General features: G+C 39.0%; 2 protein-coding genes across 3 annotated transcripts in view; both read left to right on the top strand.

Moving 5' to 3' along the window:
- The first annotated feature begins 842 nt into the window (after positions 1–842).
- Positions 843–8,194, top strand: bap1 (BRCA1 associated deubiquitinase 1). Of its 2 annotated transcripts, none has more exons than XM_023414287.2 (17): positions 843–1,024; positions 1,328–1,357; positions 1,480–1,534; positions 1,710–1,842; positions 2,167–2,286; positions 2,737–2,798; positions 2,966–3,108; positions 3,304–3,382; positions 3,479–3,602; positions 4,202–4,343; positions 4,460–4,644; positions 5,277–5,413; positions 5,597–6,060; positions 6,304–6,542; positions 6,754–6,846; positions 6,941–7,013; positions 7,184–8,194. In XM_023414287.2, the coding sequence occupies exons 1-17, from the start codon at positions 988–990 to the stop codon at positions 7,315–7,317; spliced, it is 2,250 nt and encodes a 749-aa protein (XP_023270055.1). In that variant the 5' UTR covers positions 843–987; the 3' UTR covers positions 7,318–8,194. The 2 variants fall into 2 exon arrangements, with proteins under 2 accessions (XP_023270055.1, XP_023270054.1); XM_023414286.2 differs by having other exon boundaries at positions 6,301–6,542.
- Positions 8,195–9,714: 1,520 nt separating this feature from the next.
- The window catches only part of bsnb (bassoon (presynaptic cytomatrix protein) b), a 64,669-nt gene continuing 58,058 nt past the window's right edge, over positions 9,715–16,325 (top strand). Inside the window, exon 1 of the mRNA XM_087176033.1 lies at positions 9,715–9,968. Within this exon, the coding sequence (XP_087032159.1) occupies positions 9,790–9,968 (179 nt within the window). The 5' untranslated portion in view covers positions 9,715–9,789. The remainder of the gene's footprint in view (positions 9,969–16,325) is intronic.

Below are 16,325 nucleotides of genomic sequence, written 5' to 3'. Positions count from 1 at the left end.
TAAAAAAGATTATAGACTTAAGAGAGACCCATAGTTATGTTATGCGATGAAAACTATGAACAAGTTTATCTGAATGTTACATATTGGGCAGTCGTGTAGCTGAAGCACAGTCGTCTTTGTTGTTATCAGAGTATGGAAATAAATTATTTGAATTGTATTTATCCTGTGTCTTTAATTTTATGCTTATCACTCGGTTTGCTTTGTATGCTTCTTGTAGTTTGTTATGTATTGTCTCTATTGTACTTTTAATGGTTCATGTTTTATTGAAATCATGCCTTTATTCTCTCTCTTTTTTTTTTTTTTGAATAGTTGGATAAGTGTGTTAGAAGCATAATAAAACCAAACCTTGTTTTAGTAAGCAAGCTATATCCAAAGAATAGACAGGAATAGGCCACCATTTGCTGTTTCCCAAAACAGGATTCCCTTTAGTCCTGTACATTCCTACCAAAACAGGAGTGATTAATAAACTTCAGGTTGCACGTCTTGTACAGTTTAAAATACTAAAATTGTAGTTTGAAATGTTTGTTTGGCTGGCATTAAATATGCATAAATGTTGCAGTTTGCAGAACAGAAAAAAGCGTGGAGCTTATTTTGTAGAAAAGCGGAAATTTTATGGCCACAAATACGAAAAGTATTATATTAACATTTTCACCTTGGTTATATCTTACGTCCTATTATTTAGAAATTGCCGTCTATTGTTTTATATAGATGCTGTTACACCTAATAAACAAAAATGTGTATTGATTAATTGGTTGATTCATTCATTCATGTTTTGCTGTTTTGGCTACAGGAAGTTGTAGGTAGAACAGACGTCGTTTCCTGATGACGCAGTTTGCAAGCGACCAGCTCTGTCTATTGTGTTTACGTTGAGCTCTCTACAGTTGTCTCGTGAATGGACGCAACGTTACCGTCAAAGTTTCTTACCTCTCTTTACGACATGGACTGGAAAACATCTTAAGTATTAGTCAGCTGTGCACACATGCAAAAATGAACAAAGGCTGGCTGGAGCTCGAGAGCGATCCGGGTGAGAAATGTCGACAGACAACACAGCTAACTAATGTTAGCATCCACATAAAGCCAGAGGAACAGTTTAGCTCCATAAGCAGCTCGACTTATTAAACCCAGAAAACAAATTTAGTACAGTGCAGGATTAAAACATATTTAACAGAATGTTAATGTGTATTATGTTGTGCAAGTTAATGGAACAAGTAACCAAAGGGCAAAATACGTGGAGTAACGTCAGCTGCAAAAATAACACACTGCTCTTTCATTTCTTTTCTGGTGCTTTGAATTGTTAGATTCTTAATACAATCCTTGATCATTTCAGGACTGTTCACTCTACTGGTGGAAGATTTTGGTGAGTAGCTCATATACAGTCGCTAAACCTGTCCCAGTGCTGCAATAACCAACACACCAATTTGGAGTCTCGGGGTGAATAAAGTTTAAATTAAAATGTTTCTTTGCGTGTAAATTCTGCAGGTGTCAAAGGAGTCCAGGTCGAGGAAATCTATGATCTTCAAAGCAAGTGTCAAAGGTATGTAAACTGAAGCCAATCTTTTTGTTGAATAAGAATAACATGTAGGCTAAATCAGGAATGCCACTTTACGTTCAAGCTCATCTCTGTATATATTCAACTTTCTATTTCTTGCAGTTTGTTGGACTTATAGCAACAACATGTAAAAAATGTTTGGTATCATTTTATTTTTCAGTCCTGTCTATGGCTTCATCTTCCTGTTCAAGTGGATCGAGGAACGTCGATCCAGGAGGAAAGTTAACACGTTGGTGGATGAGACCTCTGTCATTGATGAGGAAATTGTAAATGATATGTTCTTTGCTCATCAGGTAAGTGTCAGTGTGATGATAGATGTTGGCAATCACTGTGGTTACTGCTGTGATATTTTTTCTTTACAGGTCGTGATTTAAGAACTGATCCATTTTTGGAGTCATAAAACGTATAGTAGATTTTTTATGAGCACATTAGGTGATTGTTTTAATTTCCAAGTCATATCATAGAGGTGATAAGAAATTGTGCTGCTTTCAGAAGAAACTACTTCAAAGTCCTTACTTATGTGTTCCTATCTTTCAATAATGCAAAAGGAAACTAAAATAAAATTATAATTCTAACAGGGACTTGTTTGGTTTTTGTCCTGTCATTTTTGTATCTAGCTGATACCAAATTCATGTGCCACCCACGCCTTGTTGAGTGTGCTTCTGAACTGCAGTGGCGTTGAGCTCGGCACTACTCTTAGTCGCATGAAGGCTTTCACAAAAGGCTTTAGTCCGGAGGTAAGTTGTTTCTTATACTCGTTCACAAATGTCTGTTATTTTCAGTGTCATTTAATTGTGTGCTTCTTATTCTCAGCTTTCATTTATGAATCAGCTCTGAGATTTGTTTTTTTCTTTGATGGTAACATAAAGAGAAATCATAGTAAGTTGAGAAAAATGAATACAGGCACTTTAAGACAAGGTGGAAATATGTAATGAAATCTGATTTTTTCAAACATATTAAATAGATAACTGATAATTGTAAACTATAAAAAATATTTCCCACAGAGTTTGCCAAGCTTATTCAAGTACTTATAGGAGCTCAAACATAATTTAAAATCAGGATATTTCTCCATTAGTGTCAATAGTCACCCTATTGGTCTCAGTTGCTAACTTGAAAGGCTTTCTCTGTCTTACTCTCTAACTTTCTTCATGCTCTCTGACTCTCATGTTTAATTTAACATTTTTCAGAGTAAAGGTTACGCAATAGGAAATGCCCCAGAGCTTGCCAGAGCACATAACAGCCATGCCAGGTAGGTTACAGTCACTGGTTCTTTTTTAAAATGTTCAGGTGAATGTTCAGGCTAATTCTGTGAAAAAGAAAAAAAAATCTTCTGGGATTTGTCTGCCATACTGTGGGAGATGGCAGGCTTTCTGCATTCATCAGTTTCTCAAGCTCTCTTTCCGTGTTTCTATGGAGACCGGAGCCGAGGCACCTGCCGGAGAAACAGAATGGGATCAGTGCAGTGCGGACTATGGAAGCTTTCCACTTCGTTAGCTATGTGCCCATCAAAGACCGCCTCTTTGAGCTTGATGGACTCAAAGCTTACCCCATTGACCATGGTGAGACTCATACTGACAGAAATATTTTTTGAAGTATTTTTAAGGTATTAATATAAAGTTTTTATAATCGTTATTCTGAAGACTTTATTTACAATAAAGCCTTGTATGACATTTCTTCGCTGTGAGTTCTATGCATGTATTAAGTGTTGTTTTGTAATGTACAAAACTGCTACTTCAAGTATAATACTCTTTTAGGGCCTTGGGGAGAGGAGGAGGAATGGACTGATAAAGCTCGGCGAGTTATCATGGAGAGGATTGGATTGGCCACTGCTGGGTGAGTCCTGAACCATTTAGCTCAGCTAGTGGTGGTTTACCTTCTACACACACCCTCAAGGCTTCATTCTCATGCTGCTGCTCTGCTCTTTTACAGTGAGCCATACCATGACATCCGTTTCAACCTGATGGCGGTGGTGCCTGATCGCAGAATGAAGTACGAGTCCAAACTGGAAATTCTAAAGAGGAATCGACAGACTGTTCTGGAGGGTCTACAGAAGGTCAGGAACTGCCAGAAGTTTCATTACAGGCAAATCAAAACACTGCAGTTCTTGGTGACACACATACATAGTGTGATTAGACAGTAAAATTATGTGAGATAAGATATACTTTAATGTCTCCATAGGGAAATTTGTTCTGGACCCCGTCCTACATTTCCACAGAATATAAAATGACACATATCATGTCATACATCATACTATCATATAGTGAAAAAGAAATACTTAATAACAGCTTGCTTTGCACATATACACATACACACCCACTAATAATGGTGACATATTGTGCAAGCCTCACAGCTAACATCTCCTCCAGGAGGTTATAAAATGGCAGCACAATGTAGCATCTTATTAATTTAAAATGAAAAACTTGCTTTTGCTGCATGTTATAGCTGATATTTGATGTGATGTCTCATAATAAACTATTAAACTATTAAACTAAACTTTTATGTGTGTCCAAGTGGAAATTTGTAAGGGAAAATAGAAAGGACCAAACCTTGGCCAAGCAGGATCTCCTGCTGTCTACTGATATAGGTGAATATAGTGTGGAATATTTTTTGTTTTTTTGAGGGGACAATTAAGATATTCTGTCATGACTTCAGATGATCCGGCTCACCCAGCCAGAGCTTGTCCATGACAAGAAGCAGCAGGACTCCTCCTCTCCTGATGATAGCGCCACGGCGATCAAGAAAGAGACAGACGTCGAGCCAGTTACAGCCCAGGGGGCTGATCAGGCTTCTTCAGGTACTGTAGTTGGATTTATTCCCACTGTCTTTCTCTGAATTTAATCCTGTAGATTGTGTAGGGGCTTATCACAAACATTAAACTGATAATTATAAATACACTGACTATTCTTTTAGATTCAGTGGATGAGTCAGGAGGTCAACCCAAGGATGCTCCTAGCCCTTCAAGAAATGCTAAAGTCATGGGCAAACCGCCAGTCCCCACTGGAGGAGGTCTGCAGCAAGTCACCAGTCCCAACCCCATCGTTCAACGCCTGCCTGCCTTCCTGGACAACCACAACTACGCTAAGTCTCCGATGCAGGTGAGCGATTTTGCTTAAACATGATTAGTTTAATCAATTATCAAAAATGTTTACGACTAGTTTTCTGTTGATCAGCTAATTGACAAATTGTTTCTGCTTGACGTGTGTTCAAGACTTACAGTAGGGTTTAGAAATATTTATTTGACAATGTCATCTACAGTATATATGCAAAATTTTGGATGACCTTAACTTTGTTTCCATGGAAATATATTTGATCGGTGAGACTGGCAGTGAGATAGAAATATTACTAAGTAATCTATAGCAACAAACACAGATTACATGTTGCTGTCTGGCTGTCTCAGATATGAGTTTTAAGACACTTTGTTCTCTCTCTCTCTCTCTCTTCCTCTCTGATTTCTCATTGAAAAACTTTCTTTCTCTCTCTTGTTTTATTCTTCTCGCATCGATCACTCTCAGGCAGAAAGATGCAGAATGCCTCTTTAGCAGAGTGTTACTATTGAGAAAATTAAAACCTCTCTACTGTAAGACTGATTCAACAGGAATTTTAAATTTAATTTAAATAAAAAAAAAAATTCAGTTCCTGTACTTTAGACAGCCTGAGTTTTTTGGGGGTTTTTGGTGACCCATAAAATCATTTTGTGGAGTCTTATTGAAGATTCTTTAATTGACAGGAGGAGGAAGATCTTGCTGCTGGAGTTGGTCGCTCTCGTGTGCCAGGGCCTCCTCCCCAACCACCATACTCTGATGATGAAGATGACTATGAGGATGATGAGGAGGAAGTAACTGGATCTGCAGGCACTTCAAACAGGTTAGTGACATGTGTATAGGTATAAATACCAGCCCTTGGCAATTACTTAAATGTCTTAAATGTCTAATAGACATCATAATGTTGACATAAAGACATAATGTTCTGCAAAAACACATAAGATGGTAATTCTAGTATAAATGTAGTTCAGTTTTGTAATATTTGTTTTATATTTGCTTTTGTCAGGTTTAGGCGGAAATCAAGTCTGCGTTCGAGACCAGGGCGGGTTGGGACTGGAATGGAAAGCCAGATTGCCCTGAGTGTCTTGGCTGAGAAACTGAAGAAAGAAGTCCAGAGGAAAGATGCACTAAATACGCCTCTCTCCGTACGCACAGAAGGCCGCACCGGGGGCATTTGTATCACATCTGCTTCACAGCCCTCCCCCACACCCAGCAACGAAAGCACCGACACAGCGTCTGAGATTGGCAGCGCCTTCAACTCCCCGCTGCGCTCACCTGCTCGCTCCCAGGCCGCCACGCGCCCGTCCAGTCCAGTTGCATCCCATCTGTCTCGTGTGCTGTTTGGAGAGGATGAGATGCTGAGGCTAGACTCCAGACATAATCGTGCTGTAAGAGAACTGGGTCCCTCTGTCAGCGTCGCCTTGTTACACCTGCAGGAGGATGGAGTGATCTATGCTCTCCCCTCTTCTAGTGAGTACACATGATCATGACTGTCGTCCATGTTATTTACAAAGGTGGTTTAAAGGCCTCTGCTGATGTAAGCTTTTGAGCCTATCACTTGATATTAGAGTCAGAGCATATTAATATTTTAGACAGTAGAAGTAAACAGTTTGAGTAATGTAATGTGTATAACATAGACTTCTTTTAATAATAGATTGTCTGTGTCTAGCTAGTTTTGATTGATTGTTACTTTGATTATTGCCTGTGCAGTAGATTTGGCTACTGATGGCACAAAGCGGCCTTGTACTCCTGAGAAGACAAAAGAGAAAGAGCAAGCAGGACTCGTAGCAGGAGAGAAGGAAGGAGGGAAGGAGGGAGACGAGGGACCATCTGTGGAGGTGAAAGAAGAAGAGAGCAAAGATGGAGCAGAGGTGAAACCCAGCAAGGAAAAGCTGAATGCTACGGAAACTGCTGCAGACAGCAAGCCTCCTGGGGATAAGTACTCACCGAAAGTAAGTCTAGAAAATCCCCTGTGTTATAATATACTGTAATATGAACCTTGGTATGGCCATAAGCCTGCTGCGATTTCTTTTTGTATCACTGTACCTTCATCTTTTTTGCTTGTACTGCCAATTAGGGAGCAGTTTCTCAGGCTGTATGCTGAAAATATTAAAATAAATGAAGAACCACACAGAGCGGTTCATCTTATTCCGTCTCTTGCAGGAGCTGCTTGCGCTGCTTAAATGTGTAGAGGCTGACATTGCCAGTTATGAGGTGTATCTGAAGGAAGAAGTGGAAAAGAGAAAGAAATACAAAGTAGGTGGTGTTTACCTGTAACCAATACAATACCCTTGGTGTGATGGTGATTTTATTTGCTTTTAATCAGAATCTTTTGTTTTCATTTTTTCAGATTGATGATCAGAGGAGGACCCATAATTATGACGAGTTCATCTGCACCTTTATATCAATGCTTGCCCAAGAAGGTAAATCTGATCACCACTTTTGCTACTTTCCTTCTTAATTTGTTTTGCAAAGAAGAAGAAGGGAGAAAAGATGCTAAACAAAATCCTATTGACATGCCAAAAATCTGTTATTTTGTTCGTATTTTCATTATTTCCTCCCACCTTCATTTCTGACTCGGTATCCTCTGCAGGAATGTTGGCTAGCCTTGTGGAGCAAAACATCTCGGTGCGTCGTCGGCAGGGAGTAAGTATTGGCCGCTTGCACAAACAGAGGAAGCCCGATCGCAGGAAACGCTCCCGACCTTATAAAGCCAAACGCCAGTAATTACAAACAATCATAACTTCTGTAAGTAACAGAAAGATAAGTTGCTGCACTCCTGAAGCTCTCTCATAAAGACAGTTTAGTGTTGTATTTTAGTCAGAGCCTCCTCTTCTCCATGAAATCACCATGTATTTGGTCAGCCCTTTTATCCCTAATGTATATACATATGTACCTCCATTTTAGTCTCAATGTAAATTTTCTTCTTGTGCCAATGCTGTCTACAATTTGTAAATATGAAATATGTCCCCAATGATGCACCTGAATGCTTTTTATTGAAAGATCTTCTCTACGGTCTTGTGGTCAGTACAGTTTGAGTAATTTGTTGAATTTCTCTAAAATGCCTCAGTATGTCACTAAATATACACTTCGCTTTAAGTCAGAATTTCTTCAGCTGTGTCCCTCTTTCATGTTTTCAAGGTGCCAGTGAAGTATTGAATGTTTTGACAAAAAAGGCCATGTTTTATTCATCCACAGCATTTCAGCTTCAGTATATTCAGTGTAGGTATTTCACTGTATAATATAAAAAGCACCTTTTAATCACATTCTTCATGGACAATTTTAATCTCAAGAAGAAGTCATGATGCATCAGGGTTTTTTCTTTTCATTGGAATGTGTTTTCAGCGGAGAGTCTCTAGCTGTGTATGTATTTCTCTTGAGGTCCTGCAAATGAAAAACAAGCTCTTGTGTTATTTTTGTACCTGAAATTGGATCTCAGCGTGAGTGAATATTAAATTGGAATGTGTGCAGTTGTGTGTTTTGTACATATGTATCTGTTAATTGACTCACCTGTACAATGAGTTCAGTTTTTTTTTTTTGTTCTTGTTCAGTTGGTTTTTTTTTGCTTGCCAATTCATACTAAAATAAAGTCATTGAAAATATGTATTTTGGGGGTTTTCAATTGACCTGACTACAGTGATAGATCTGAGATTACACACGTATTAGATTAACTTTCTGTATAGATTCCTTAGATAGAACTAAGTGTTTTATTGTAGTGACAGTTAGTGTACACTAGGGAGAGCAGTGATTCAGAGAGGAGTGGGACCATCTCAGATTTTTCTCAACGCTATGTGGTAAGAAGATGCCATTCACAATAAAATGGACTTGGGGTTTACTACAGTATGATTGTGTTGCAGCAGCATGGCTTTGGTGCACATTTCTATTCAGATGATATATAGTATTCTTGGTGTTTTTGTACTGGTAACCTGGATTTGCCAGAGGAATCTCAGCTTTCATCCCTGACAGTTCCATTTGTAGCAAAACAAAAACTGCACTGCTGCATTTTTTGTTTTGCTGAATAAAATAATCCACATTAATTTGAAAATTATATTTACATAATCCCAAATTAGTAAAAGTCTTTTGTAAAATGTAACATAATTTACCACTAGATACACTGATCTTATGATAGGTAAACCTATCAATCTTAACATGACTTGCAGTATGTGTTTTATTTTATGTTTAACCAGACACTATTTGTCTTTACCTAAGGATATGTTTGAGTACTGGTATGATGATCTTATAAAAATGACACTTTCTCTCTGGCAGAGTACACACAGTGGCCTATGTGGGAGTGGGAGCTAAAAAAATACCCCTCAGCCACACATCTTCGGTGGAGCAGATGTTTGAGTTAAATAAATCCATGCTGTACTGTTATGTCACCACTGTTTGCCTGTAATTTGGTTGGCTGGCATCATATAGCCCAGCAGCGTATTTGTAAAATATCCCACAGAAATTGCATTGTTCATTTTCCAATGTTGACATGTTGCTTGTTTGAAATGTTTCATATGTAGCGGATGTAGAGAATATCGGGGATTCTATTTGGGTGAGTTTGAATTTTAGTTTATTTTTCCTCTAAGACTGACAGTGGGCTCATAAGAATGAAAATACAATATAGTCAAATGTGATATATTATTTTCAATTAATTATTTTTAAATTAATAATTTATTCTATGAAACATAAAAAAAAATTGCCTTGCCTTTTTCACAATTTCTTTCATGAAAAATGAATGAATCGATTAATTGATTATCAAAATAGGCCTGTGCAGAAAATTTTTCTCTAGATCAACTTGCTGATTATGGTACCATTTTCAAACATGTAGCCCACAATGTTTTGTGTCTCTGGCAAGGACCCATCATTCATCTTATAAAACCAATGGTCTACAAAGAGGAAAGACTTGAGTTCAATCGGGGAGGCCCCAGTGGTCCCCAGTCATGTGCCATTGATGACCCAGAGGTATCTGCATGGTGACTTGAGATAACCGAGCACCGTGAACGCGCACGTACGAGCCACTCAAGTTCCCACCCATTACGTCAGCGCGCTCCCTCACCCTCTCCGTCAGCGCGCGTGCTCCGTGCGGGATGCTGAATTGTAGGTGATGATGGCGGAAGGGGAGCAGCGCTGAGTTTCATCTGAGTTTTTACCACAGCTGTAGAACCACCTACAACATCGTTTCTCTCCGTCGACACCTATCCCGAGGCGATGGGGAACGAGGCTAGTATGGAAGGGGAGGGACAGCCGGGACAGCCCGGCCCCGCTGTCCCTGCAGCAGGGGCTCCGGCTTCCATTTCAGCACCACCGGACTCTGGACAGCTCATCAAGCCCAGCAATGGAGCGCCAGCCGGAGGAAGTGGGGCTGGACCCGGGCCGGGGATTAACAGGTAGCCGCGATAGCTAGGACGCTTCTCCGCCAAACTGTGGAGAGAAATCAGGGAGGCTACACGGCAGCGTGGCGTGTACCATACATCTGTACGATGTGGAGCGTAGATATAGGATCAACCGACTGCGTGAAAATAGACTTGAATGGGTGCTTAATTATTTATTTCAATATCCTTGTCAACACAATTCACCACCCCTTTTTGAGACCCATTTTTTGCTTTTTGGCAGCACCACCCTATTAGTCAACGTGAGTTTGGGTCGAAGTCAAATTTAATATGCAACGCTTTCGATGTAGAATCAATAATAGGTAAATATAGCTTTCAGACGGTTCAATAGAAATTTCTACGCCCGTTTTCACGGTGTCTGTCCTGAGGCATCAGTAGCTAAGTATCATGAATGAAAGAGCGACATTTTTTCCCTCGTAGTGAGGCAGTGCCAAGTGAATATGAAGACTTAGGAATGGATGTCAGAAATATTAATGTCCCCATAGCTTCAGGTGATAAATAAATAAGAAATGTAAACGATGCAAAGTGTACAGGGTCTCACGTTGAAGAGCCGAGTCGGTTCCATTACAGATTGATTTCCTGAACATGCCTTGACGTGAATATCAGTAAATACCGACTCATTCTGAGAAATCACCTTCTTCCTGATGCGGAGACGTCTGTATCCTGATGACAGCCTTGTGTAGGATGACAATGCTACCATCAGATATCACCGGCGTCATTGTGAGCACAGGACCGTAACGCATATGCCACAGCTGTCTCACTTATCCGATCTCAATTCATATCTATATGGAGCCAGTGGAAATTGTTTTTCACCACCGTCAACTGCACAGAATAGGGTCATTTCTTCTGGAAGAGTAGCGTTGCATCTCTCCATAAGAAATCCATCCAGACTGAGCCCAGACACGTTAACAATGTTATAGAAGACTTCTGAAATGAAACATTTCCATTAGGCTATTTATGAAAACCCCGTTGTTGGCTTGTACTATAAGGCAATGTATGCTGATAAAATATTTGCCTATTCCAAAAACTAGCCCATATCATTGGTGTGTAATCACATGTTGTAGCCTGTGGGTCTGTATTTTCTGTGTGGGTGTGTGGAAGGGATTACCCTCCCAACAAGATCTGATATTGCCTTAATTACACAGTTCAACAGTTGTAGACCTGAATAAGCACATGCAGAGGCACAGCTGCATCTTGGATTTGCCACACCTGCTTACAGTTTCTATAGATATATAAAGATATAGTTTCTTTTCAGAGCTAAATTCAAGAAGTGTTGCATCTTTGGATAATCAGTCTTTCATCACAGACATATTGTTTGATTTGTTTTATTAGACAAAGTGATTGAAATGTATAATGTTGAGCTGTTCTGCAAATAGTCTACCATATATACCTTTAATGTTTGGAGAAGCACTCACTGTTCATCTTGTATTTTGACTGTGGGGCAGGTTTAAAGGCTCATAGCTCCCATGTAAGCTCATGATTCTTTTATATCTCGATTTCTCTCTGGTATCCACCCCAAGGTGTCTCATAAAGTGATGGTGAGAGCTGAGAGGCTGAGTGTGCTAAGAGACACAGAGAGAGATGGTAAGAGCTGGGCAGAGAGTGAGAGAGTATATCATATGGCTGACTAAAATGTTTTTTCTTAAGATCATTGCACATTCAGTCTGGACATTTCCTTAAAAAACTCTCCCACAAAGAACTTGTGAGAGTGTGAGAAACAATGAAATGGTGGCTGGTTTGAGACTGTAGATAGGAGACTTTAATCTTAATTAAAATGAGCTGCAGCATTTTATGAGTTGGCTTATTAATATGAATGGGGGCATAATATGCTATATATAACCTTATTCACAAGTGAATTCCATATAGGCATTTTTTGCTCTATTTTGGACCATATTATGTTTTATTCATTACATTCAAAGAGCTAAATCCATAGAGGAGTCCATGAAGCTAAGGGTGTCGTCCTTCCCTCCTGCTTCACAAAGCAACACAATAGTTGTTTTCTTCTCTTATCATAACAGCTTTGACTAAGTGCACAGTCATCTTGACCTGATGACCATAACTGACAAGCATTCAGAATTGTAAGAAATACTACCTTGTGTTAAAGACCAGCTCCAGATATTTCCCATGTTAACAACAATGTGCTCAGTGTGCTGCTGCCATATTGTCGTCTTATTGTTTTCTGTTCGGCAAATGAGTTTGTGATGACCTGGACTTGCTCCATCATGTAATAACATATGTTACCGAACGCTATGAGAGGGCTACTTTATTCAGTCCGTCCAACATATAGCACTGATATTCCCTTTTTTTTTTCAAATAATGTTAATCATGAAGTAATGTAAATCAATATGGATCTTAATTCCAATACAAACCCTAATAAAACTACAGTCCATTAAAACCCATGAAAATAATGGATGCAGTCATGTTTTTAGACACAGTGTACAAACTGTATTTCTTCATAATTAATTTAACTTGAGCAATGAAAGCACTGAACACTAGGCTACACATAACAAACGGTCATCACAACTCAAACAAATAATGCAAAAGCTGCTCTCATTATTTATGACACTATGACATCTGTAGGACTCAGAGAATTAATGTCATTTTTTGAGACATTGGCAGTGTAGCATTGCTGTCCAAACATAGACACTTCAATTAAAAAGACATCAGGTACCAAAGCTTGTGACAGTGTATTCAGAGCACTTTTGTTCTAAGCTTGTAACATATGTCAGTGGCAAACGGCTGGAACTTTAGGTTACACTGACTTTAAACGCTCTAAATCATGCAAGAAATGCTTGTATTGAATGTTTGGGCCCTGTATGTGAAGCTGACTAAAAGAGTGCAACATACTTCCTTAGTACCTTTCACACTTTCAGACTGTAGACAGTCCATCTCAAATAGACTGGGACAAAGCTGTGACCAAGCTGAACGCTGCCCAGTTTCCCTGTTCTACTCTGTGTATTCTGGCAGAACAGACACAGTGGTAGGTTTAGCTGGAAGCGGACACTGTTTGTGCCTCTCATGTATTATCATTGCATTCGAGCCACAGCTAAGCTTCTGATTTTCCAAGAAATATATACCTGGCAAATCTTTGAAAACCCCCAAAGGTCATGTAACAACACTTCCTGCTGCTCTGAAGGTTTTTGCCGAATCTTCAAATACTGTTTTAACCATCTGGATGAAAAAAAATAGTCTGTCATCTTAGAAGATTTATAACCTGTTTCTCAGGTTGTGACTCTGTTTATTAATCCTGTGTCCTTGCTCTCTCTGCAAAACACAAACAAAATATCAACATGTTCTTTTGTATGAAAATACAGCCTATTGGGAAGAAACATCAGTATGTACCAATATAACTGATCACAACATTTTGAATTTTGATTGATGATGTACAAATTGAGCAAGGGCATGTCATTTCCAGCTACCATCTTTATTTTGATTTGGAAAAAGAGTTGTAACTTCGGAAACAGGTTAAAAAATCTTGATGGAATACTTTTTCATTTAGATGCTTTGAAGAGTCTTTGAGGATTCAGATCAAGAGTTGTTAAATAACCTTCTTGGTTTTTCAAAGATCTTCGGGTATATATTTTTATGAAAACCAAATATCTGTAGCTCTCTGACTTTAATGTATTGATAATATATAAATATAAACTTTTGGTGCCCCCTGCCACTCATTTGAATGACCATAAAAGAAAACTATAACACACAGTTTGTGTGCTGTCAGTGGGATCATCGTTTAAGGGCCAGCTGTGACTTTTATGTAGACGATTTCAGAAGCTCCTGCATTTTCATTTGACCGGCATGATGGGGAAAATATTGTCTCTACAGTAAGCGCTCTCTTAACCATGTCTCGGCTGCTCATCAGTTATTTTTTGAGGATTTGCCAAGCCTGTCCAATGCTAAATGATGGAACAAGAAGTGCTGTGGCCTATAACAGTGCCACCCACCTCTGTCAGAGACACTGGAATAATTCGTTTTTATGCATTTTATAATAGTCTTGATATGGGAGTTTGTCAGAGCCTCTGTCACACGCCTAGCTAATTGAAAAATTAAATACTTTTATTTTGTCTATGATTCCTTTTTATTTTGTGTGAATGCAGCGCAGAGCAGCTATTTGTTAAAAGCTAGCAAAGATGCATTTGTCATCATTTTTGACAGACATTACTTGAACGTGTGTCAAATCCCCTTTGTTCCACTTTAACCATGGTAATGAGAACTTACAAAAAGCACAAACAACCACGGTGTCCAGCAAATCTAACCCTTTAACATCCTTTTGTGCAAATCAGAGGCCTCTGGTACCTTTGTGCTTTGACCTATAAATTTAACTAAATGGATGGCACCAGATAGATTTCACTCAGTAGCCTCAGTTACCCAGTTTCATTTCCAGTGGACAGAGGTATAAATCAATGAGAAACATATACCATTTCAAGTGTAGGGATACTGATACAGATATACCGTATCCGGCTCCTTCAGATAATTCCCCCTATACCAAGAGACATATTTAACTAGTCAGATTTCAGTGCAAAGCCATGTTTATTAATTCTTTTTTTATTTCTCTAATCATATAATGTACACATTTTATTTGTAATGTGACTGTTAACTGTTCGTTAATTATTTACTTGCAATGCTCTTTATTGTTCAGTGAACCCTTTAAAAGTAATGGGTTGGTACTTTGTACCAGCCAGTCCTTTGATTAATCCTCTCAGAGTTGGTATTGTCAGTTGAAGCATTGTCTGGGTGCAATACTGCTGAAGGATACTAGAAAAATTGGCACACTTGACTGCTGATATTTTACTGAGCTTAGCTTTGATTTGATTTTGAAAGAATGCTCTCTGTGTTAAAAATGAAAATGCATTTGAACATTAGATTTTTATCAAAAAGTGCTGAGCCTTGCACACGTCAGTGGCCTTTATAATACTGGATATTTTGCAAAGGGGGAAAGAATTTGTTTTGGCTGTTAATTGATCGAATATTAAGTTTTACTATATGTTTTAGTAGTAGTAATGTTTTACTATATCAAAACACACAAGCCAGCACGTTCAATGGTTTGGATACACCTTCTATACTCTGCCACTGAGAAATGTTGATTGTCTTGTCAGGTCCCACTTGTCCTGGCTGACAGTGCCAACAAAGTCTGTTCAAAACATTATGTATATAGGCCTACACTACATGTTAAAGGACATACACTCATTTGCTTTCTATCTGAGAGTCAGATGAGAAAGTTAATACCACTCTCATGTCTGTCTAAATATGAAGCTACAGCTAGCAGCTTAGATTAACATAAACATTGGAAACAGGGGGAAACAACTAGCCTGGCTCTGTCCAAAGGTCACAAAATCTGCCTACCAGCACCTTTTAAGATCACCAATCAACAACTGAAGGGTAAAAACAATACATTGCAGCTTTTTGTGCTGGCAGTTTTGTGGCCTGGGAGCAGTAACTAAGGTTATGATGTGTTGGTAGGTGGAGTTTGTTACCTTTGTACAGAGCCAGACTAGCTGTTTCTATTCTTTGTGCTAAGCTAAGCTAAGCTAAGCTAACCAGCTGCTGCCTTTAGCTGTATTTTTGCTAAATAGGTACAAGGTTGTTTTCAATCTTCTTATTGAATGCTCAGCAAGACAATAAATTGGCACGTGTCCCAAAATGTTGAACTATTCCTTTAAGATTAGTGTCATGCAGTTGCTGCATTAATCAGTTTGTTCTACGTGTTGACGTTTTCAACAGTAACACTGAGATACTATCACTTGTATTTTTGAGGCTGCGTCGAGAATTTGACTTTCTTTCTGTTTCCTTACGACAGGAAGTTTCACATGAAGCTCCAATTACATGAGATTGGCAGCTTACAGACCCTTCACTGTCCACTTTGTGATAAAGCAAGCAACTTGTAGTGCTTAAAAGACACAAGACCACAAGTTGTTCTCAGTGGACTCCCGTTTGCTGATGGACGAGAATATCTAAAGAAATCTTTTGAAAAGGTGTCTTCCTGTTTAAAGTCTTCTTCAGAGTCTCATTATGCCATGCCTGAGGCACTGCATAAATCACAAGAGACTCCACTTGGTGCCTTTGCTTTTAAAGTGATAATTATTATGTGAAACTACCTTCTATCTTGTGAAGACACTGGGTAGATTTAGACTTTAGTTGTCTTTAGCGTTATCCTCAAAAGTCCAGTTTAGCCTCAGACAGAGTGGGAGCGGCTGCCAACATACTGTCAGGACTGTGTTGAATTTCAAATATAATGTTCCAGTGATGGTTTGAAAAGTGCTAGATTTTCCTGATGGGTGCGGTGAACACAGGACTGTGGAAAGTGGAACAAGGTTAGAGTTGTGCAGCAGCTCAAGTCATCCGCAGTGACTCACAATT

This window comes from Seriola lalandi, unplaced genomic scaffold (genome assembly GCF_002814215.2).
Source record: "Seriola lalandi dorsalis isolate HSWRI2012SDOR001 ecotype SW California unplaced genomic scaffold, Sedor1 jcf7180002054522, whole genome shotgun sequence".
NCBI lineage: Eukaryota > Metazoa > Chordata > Actinopteri > Carangiformes > Carangidae > Seriola > Seriola lalandi.
This window is presented reverse-complemented; position numbering and strand designations above follow the sequence as displayed.